The 8,077-nt window shown below is 29.1% G+C and overlaps 1 protein-coding gene across 4 annotated transcripts; it reads left to right on the top strand.

Annotated features, from left to right (window-relative positions):
- Positions 1–462: 462 nt before the first annotated feature.
- LOC136075407 (uncharacterized) lies at positions 463–6,335 on the top strand. 4 transcript variants are annotated; one of them, XM_065788473.1, is made up of 6 exons: positions 4,575–4,715; positions 4,790–4,882; positions 4,951–5,293; positions 5,467–5,614; positions 5,955–6,074; positions 6,196–6,335. In XM_065788473.1, the coding sequence occupies exons 3-5, from the start codon at positions 5,060–5,062 to the stop codon at positions 6,017–6,019; spliced, it is 447 nt and encodes a 148-aa protein (XP_065644545.1). In that variant the 5' UTR covers positions 4,575–4,715; positions 4,790–4,882; positions 4,951–5,059; the 3' UTR covers positions 6,020–6,074; positions 6,196–6,335. The 4 variants fall into 4 exon arrangements, with proteins under 4 accessions (XP_065644547.1, XP_065644544.1, XP_065644546.1 ...); XM_065788475.1 differs by lacking the exons at positions 5,467–5,614; positions 5,955–6,074; positions 6,196–6,335 and adding exons at positions 463–3,916; positions 4,121–4,350 and having other exon boundaries at positions 4,552–4,715; positions 4,951–5,184; XM_065788472.1 differs by lacking the exons at positions 4,790–4,882; positions 4,951–5,293; positions 5,467–5,614; positions 5,955–6,074; positions 6,196–6,335 and adding exons at positions 463–3,916; positions 4,121–4,350 and having other exon boundaries at positions 4,552–4,715.
- Positions 6,336–8,077: the final 1,742 nt, after the last annotated feature.

Genomic DNA, 8,077 nt, shown 5'->3' with positions numbered 1-8,077 from the left:
GCTTTAGTCTTGTAACAGCGGTTGATTTAAACTTCTTCCCACCGTGGATGCAGTTGAGTCCTAATTCTCCATATATAAGGCAGTCAGGAATATCAAGATGTTTCTTTGATGGAAAATGTTTTTTGAAACCAGATATAGTTCTTGTATTTCTTTTATAATATTGGACATGATATTTTTTCATGTAATTTTCTAAAGTATCCTGGATTTCTTTAAGTGAAGTAAATTGGTCACCCAAATGAAATTCTGATGCCATCTTTAGAATTACTAACGCTACGTATAAATTACACAAATTGCACTTTTTACGGCGATCACGTGGTACGATCGCCGGACAAATAGTGCTAAAGATATTTGTCCGGTCGCCGGACGTCCAGACACTTCGTTATTTAAAATAAGTTTATTTTTTTTTTTTTTTTTAAAAACAACAAAAAAATGTTACCGTAAACCGGGGTAACTTTGGCCAGCGGGGTAACTTTGGCCATTTTTAAAATTTTTAATTAAACATCTATAACTTTTTAACAGTTAAGTAACGTTTTACTATTTTTGTTTTATTTGTAAATGCAATCTTTCTTGCTTAAATTTTGATATGAAGTTTGTTGCAAATGCTCTTTACTATAAGTGAAAAAGAATGAAAACTACATCTTGGTAAAACACAATCAAAAACTGTAAAACAGAATGTTGTCTGGGCGAAGATAAAAATGATAGCAAACAGCTCAGTTTTACTTCTGTTTTAAAGACAAAGGTTCAGATAAAATTAAGTGAAAAGTTTTTGGCTCAAGTAACAACATTCTGGTTTTTTTACAGGGTGGTCAAAGTTACCCCGTAGGTTTATACTCTTTTGGGGTAACTTTGGCCATGTAAATAATATTCGTTTTAAAGAAGTTTGATCATTATTTATTATAACTAGAGTACTTTTTTGAAGCATGTTATCCGAACAATTTATTTTGAAAAACAGTTTTTAGCATGAATGTATTTTAGGATTTTTAAAAAAGTATATTTTCTTGTTAAACTATTTGTTGTTGTTGTTGCTAAATCATAATTGTATTAACTTTATTACAAAATTAAAATTTATAGACTCTTATTTTTAAATTTAGTTGCAATTTAATAAAATTATATAATAGTTTAATAAATTACTACATTGCAGTTTGCTTGTGTTGTTTATATTTACTTTTGTTTAAAGCATAATGCCTCTTAAATTCTGAGTTAAGGGTTCATTTGCAACAACATAAAGACAACTAACAATTATCTATACCAATATGTTGTCGTCAGGATAAGTGCAAAAGTTCGTTTTCAGTTTTGTTTAATTTTATAAGACATTAAAATTCGTATCACCAAATAAATACAGTGAGAGTTAGTGAAGCAGCTGCGTTAATAAAAGAAACACCAGAAAGTTTATTTGTATTTGATAACTACTCTCCTTCTATTAATCATATACAAGATTCATCTCCTAATCTAGATATTGTTTCGTCTGTAAATAATTTAGATTTTTTGCAGGATGTTGAAGCTGAAGGAGCATCACTTGTAACACAACTTCGTGCGAATAGTAGCATACCTTATGGTATCATACCGACAATTGTCCAGTCATATAATAATATGGCTGGATCACTCTCATGTTATTTTAAAGAAGAATTTAATAAAAGTTTATTATTAGCTGGTATTGGTCGTGCAGTTATTGACCAAATTTTACAAAAAATGCAACTGAAATTGGAACTATGCAATAATCCTCTTGATTTTTTATCAACACGTTATCCGTTGATTTTTATTTTGCAGGGCAACCTCTTATGATTCAACCTGAAGGTATTTGTTATATGCCACGATTAGAGTCTCATTGTGGGCATAGCAAATTTGCATATGATCAGTTCCAATATGTTTCTATCAAAAAAACTTTATTTAATTTATTACAGAATGAGGCTTATGTAAAAGCAATTCTCGAGAAAAAGTGTAGACCTGGTGTATTAACAGACTTCTCAGACGGAAGTCATTTTAAAGAACATTACCTCTTTAGTGATGTCTCCAAAATTTCCCTAATGATCCAATTGTTTTATGATGGTTTAGGTATAACCAATCCGTTGAGAAGCCAAAGGTCTGTTCATAACATTGGTGTTTTTTATTATACTATAAAAAATCTTCCACACGCATTTAACTCTTGTTTTGGCAATGTGCACTTGTTAGCAATGGGTTACACTCATGATATTACAATTTATGGTCATGGACCAATTTTAAGCAAATTTGTTGATGAGATACAGAAGTTAAGCACTCTTGGATTACAAGGAGTATTTCCAGTTTTAGGTAGTTGGACAAATTATGCAAGTCTTTGCCAAGTTACTTGTGATAACTTGGCTCTTAATGGCTTGCTTGGATAGCTTAAGTCTTTCTCCGGCAGTCATTTTTGTACAATATGCTATGCAACAAAAACTGATGTTCAAAATAAATTTGAAGATGAACTGTTTCAGATGCGTACTGTGCATAGCTACAAAACAGATCTGATTAATTTAGTAGCAAGTAGGGCAAGCAATAAGAACAATTCTAAATTGAAAAATCACTACAGAGGTGTAAAGGCTGAATGCCCACTCAATAAAATAAAAGGTTATCATGTGACAGATAATTGGTGTATAGATATTATGCATACTCTCTTGGAAGGAGTTGTGCTTGCAGAATTAGGTTGTATACTTTATGGTTTGGTCATATTAGATAAGTGCCTAACTCTATCAGATATTAATAAAGCTATTTGTTTACTATGGGGAAAAATAACTATTGAAAAGACTCATAAACCTGCTGAAATTTTCAAAATACAAGAACCAGGGCATGTACTTGCACCCTCTATGAAAGCAGTACAATGGTGGGCTCTGCTCAAGTATTTACCAATGGCTGTTGGAAAAATTGTCCCTTTAAAGAATAAAAACTGGAAATTTCTGCTTCACTTGTCTCATTTAATTGATTTGATTTTTGCACCATGTTTTACACATGAAATGATTGTTTATATGAAGCATGTTATTAGTGATCATTTATTTATGTTTAACAAGTTATACTGCAACAATGAAGTAAGGTTACATCCAAAGCATCATTTTCTTGTCCATTTGCCCAAAATTATAACAAAGTCCGGTCCACTTGTTGGTATGAGTTGTATGCCATACAAATTAAAAAATTCATTTTTCAAAAGGATTTCTCATATTGTATGCAATTTTACCAATATTTGTCACACTCTAGCACATAGACATCAGCAGCAAGCTTTGGAGTCACAACTCTCTAACAAACACATTCGCAAAATTATTACAGTGGTAAAATATAGTATTGAATCTACAAATTTGCTTCCTTTTTATAATGCTATACATAATTCACTGTGTTTTAAGTCATGTGAAGAAATTGCTATTGCAAAAACATTACATGCAGGAAGTGTTGAATACAAGCAAGGACATTTCATTGCAATTAATATAGATAAGGAGACTGGCATGCCAAACTTTGGAAAAATTATATGTTTTATTTCAACCACAAATAATAATCAAATTAATATGAACAGAGGAGAGGAGTGGTATTTTGTCTTAGAAATTGTGAAGACAAACAATTTTACTTATCACCTTCATTCTTATGAAGTAATATTTCAACTACTGCAAAGAAACACTTTGTTCGATTGCCCTATCATGTTTTTTTTATTTGTAATATCTTGTGTAAATAGTATAAACTTAAGTTGCTTTATATAGATTATTAAATAGCAAGGTTTTATTATTTGGGTTTTAGTTTTTTTAATAATATAAAGGTTAAAGTTTCTTCAATGTTTTCCTTATAGCAAATCTAAAAAAAATTGTAGAAAATATATTTCTATATTAGTTTATATATTTTTAAACCATGAGTTTATGCAACACACTTGCCACTGTATTGGAGTTATCCATTCTTCCTGATGAAATTCAACATGCTTTATTGGGTATGAGTTTCTCTCTTTTAATATGTGTATCTTTTAAAAGATGTTTAGTTTGTCTTGAAATAAACACATCTAATATAAATGATTTAGTCTAATTAAACTCTAAACAAAAACTATTTTGTAAAGAAAAATTAGAAAATTAATCAAATTTGAATTAATCAATACACATATAAAGATATTTTTATTTATTATTTTGTTTTATTTTAGAATCTGGTTTTACGCTAAGGTCATTTTTATTAACAAAAGAAGCGGACCTTATTCAATTAGGATTTAGAATGGCAGAAAGAAGGTTACTGCAGGAATGGATTAGGGCTCAAACGCTTGGTAATGTTCCGGTTGCTAATGCTACTCCGCAGTGTTTGCCGAGTATCGGTGAGTCAGTTAATGCCTCCCCCAGAATCAATAGCTGCAACACAACTAGTGTAATCAGTTTCAAGGTTAGTTTTCAAACACTTAAGAGATGATTGCTGAAATGGCAAACATGGCATAAATTATATAGACATGTCACAATAAAAAATAATTATAATATTAATAATAGTAATAATGATGACATGGTATATTTTGTATTGTACTTATATTCTAAAATGAAATAATATGAAATTGTGTTAGTTACATGCTGATTCCATTAATTTTATCAGAATCTGTGAATCGATAATATTATATCAGAGCAGAGGCAGCAGCATGGACCTATTTGTGGTCAGCGGTTAACACAAAAGTTGAAGTCAGGAGTGCCAATTGAAAAATCAGAAATGTTATTTCTAACAAAAGTTTGTGGGCGATATCTGATGAATAACTGTGCTCAGTAAGTATAAATATAATGAAAAATTTGATAGGATTTTAATTAGTTAGAATAATGTTTCTATTTCTTTATTTCAGAAAAGATAGGCCAAATGTTACTGAGAAGCAGGACTTATCAAAGTCAATTATTGACTGTTTTCCTATCTTACACGATGGACAGCGAGTGGCTATGTGAGTAATATATTTATTAATTAACTGCTATTTTAAACTTTGTGTGTTATTTTTTGTGTTCTCTTTAGGGATACTTCTTTGATAGAAAAACGTTTAGTGGAAAGTTGGAATACTTTGTTTGTAGCAGGCGTTCTGATTGCAGAGATATAGCTATGCCCTTTGTTTCAAATTTAAATAATGTTTTTTACGGATAGTCATGCTACTAATAGAATAGGTCTCACAACAAGTGATGATATTGAAAGTGCCATTCGATTTCTACGCGAACAACGACCAAATGCTCAAAACAAAGAAGAGTTAAATAAACTCATGGAGATAACAAGAAACCATCGACGATCATGGATTAACACATCGTTCCCATCCATTACGAAAATCGTTAACCAGTACCCGCGACTACTAGACATGCCAGAATCAGTATATTTAAATTTATATAATAAAACTTATATATTGATATTTAAAGTACATGAATTATTTTGTATATAATAACAGTTAAATTAAAATGAAATTATAAACTATTTATAAATAATGAAATTATAATTAAAATTAATCTGTGTATATGTGTGTGTGTAAATGTATACTCTTATTAGATTCTTAAAGAATTCCAAAGTAGCAATTGTTTAGAAACACGATTGCATGTTGAGTGGCAGAAATACAAACCTAAAATTTTAGAATATGCCAAATCAAAGCCGTCATTGAATACTCTAATGTTTTCCGTAACAAATGAATTAGATGAAGGTAAATTATGAACTTTTACAAGTTAAAAATTGTTATAAAACTTAGTAGCAGAGTAAAAGGTTTCAGTTTGAACTTATTTTCTGAAAATCGTATAAATCAGTTAAAAATCAGTTAAAAATTGTAAGTTATTACAATTTTTAACTGATAATTTAACTTTTAAATTAAATTATGCTTTACTAATATATTCAAGTTTTTACTATTTTTAACAATATTTTAAATTATATTCTGCCTGAATAAAAATTATAAAAACCTTTTTGTGCTCATTTTTTTTTTTTAGTTGCAAATCTTGCAAATAAATATCATTCTAACTTCTTTTTACTTTTTTCTTATATAACGTTAGAGAAAAGTGAGCTTTCGGTCTTGTCTTGTTTGGCTTCTCCATACCCCACCACAAAAATCAGTTAAAAAGGCTCGTTTGCTACCAAATGTGGTCATGGAAAATCTTTTCTTCGACTTCAAGGTATTGTTTTCGTTAGCTAAAGTTTTTAAAGAACTAGTTTAGAGTCTTTTAGTTTATTTTCATTGCTAATATTATTATTATCTGTTACTCAAACGCGTAAAAAAATATATTTATATTGCAGGATGATACAATTGACTGTGCACTAAAAGCACTGGAAGATCGTGGAGTCAAACAACCGATGCTGTTGCGCATATCTAATGGATATTATATTAAAGCGGATAATACAGTTATACCATCCGACCGAATTAAGATGTTTTTATGGCTTTTTAGTAACTTAATATTACTGTAAAAAGTGCAACCGTTGCTGATTTGTTTACCAAAATAACTTTTCTTCAAAATGTATGATGAATTTAAATCCCAGATGGATTTAAAGACAAATTATTTGTTTTGTTTTTTATTTGATGAGATCTTTTATTGGTATATTTTATATTTGGAGATAACTATTTATATTTATTTTTTAATTTAATAATTAATTATAATTGTTTGCCTTTTTGATTTGCGGTTTTTAGATTTGTGTTATCATCTGTATGTATTAATTGTTTCAGTTCAATTGACAGTAATTTAATCTATGACTTTAAAATGTTAACCTATCTTTTAAATTCCGTAATACTAAAAAAAACTAAAATCAATAAATTACGATATATACTGTAGTAAAAAGTTTTAAATATTAAAAAATCTTCAAAATATTTAAAGAAACTTATAATGCATAAAAATCACAATAATGCGTAAAAAAAGACTTTAAAGAAACTTGCAAAAATCGACTATTTTTTGAACGAAATGCAAATCATTATTGTGTAAAAATCACAATAATACGTAAAAAAACGAAAAAACAGTAATGCTTAAAGAATAACTTTTGTCGAGCAAACCCACAAGCAGTTTAATAACCGTTCTCTTATAAAATAAAATTAATTCCACATTAGTGTGGATTAACAAAAAGTCCACAACTGTGTAAAATAAGTCTACATTTCTGTGTAGGAGTGAAGACTACACACTGATGTGGACGAAAGTGTGGAGGAAAACTCCACACTTTCCGCAAGAGTGTAGACATTTAAATAGTTAATGTAGACACATTCTACTGTAGACATTTAAGAATCATAACTATGTTCTAGTTAAAACAAAATCTCATAATAAACTTAAAATCTTCAATTGAAGGGCTTATTGTGAAACAATGATAAGCAACACTTTTTTCAAAAATGAGTTACTATTATTTTTATAATCAAAAATAGTATACGCAATTTTTATCTATTTTTCTTGTCCAATATATAATATCCATTAGTATTTTTATGATGTAAAAATTTAAGAGAATAATAGGTAAGCACTGATTTTATAGATTTAAATAAAATTTTAAAGTCATTTTTCTCAAATATTTGTTTTTGTAGCTTGCCATTGTTTCACAATAAGCTCTTCAATTATATTTTAAAGACCCTGTACAACTTCTTTGTTCGAAAACTTATTGTAGGAGGATGAGCCTGGAATATTTTCAATTGAAATTCATATGCGGTAGTGGTGTAGTGGTAAGAGCGCTCGCTTTGTAAGCGAGAGGTTCCGAGTTCGACTCCCACCACGTCCCTGGAAGTACCGCGCTCAACTTAGTTTCTCCGCGCAGCGGCCTTGCTCGGCAAGATTCGTGTTTCGGAGTTAAAGAGTTGAGAGAGGGTTGTACCACGAACACGGCCTACTTAATAACAGGCCTGAAAGACGCGCAAAAAAAAAAAAAAACTGTAGGCGGATGTTTGTCAAAACAAAAATGGAGAAAGTTTTGTGGTTTTTTTAGTTATATTTTTAGTGTTTATATATATATATATATATATATATATATATATATATATATATATATATATATATATATATATATATATATATATATATATATATATATATATATATATATATATATATATATATATTCAGTCATGTATATAGATATAATGCAGTAATGTATTTACATAATATGATATACTACACAATATATATTTAAAATCAATTGCTTATAATTATTTGAT

The sequence above is a fragment of the Hydra vulgaris genome, chromosome 01 (genome assembly GCF_038396675.1).
Source record: "Hydra vulgaris chromosome 01, alternate assembly HydraT2T_AEP".
In the NCBI taxonomy this organism is placed as follows: Eukaryota; Metazoa; Cnidaria; class Hydrozoa; order Anthoathecata; family Hydridae; genus Hydra; species Hydra vulgaris.
Note: the sequence above shows the minus strand (reverse complement) of the source record. Positions and strands in the feature narration are given on the sequence as shown.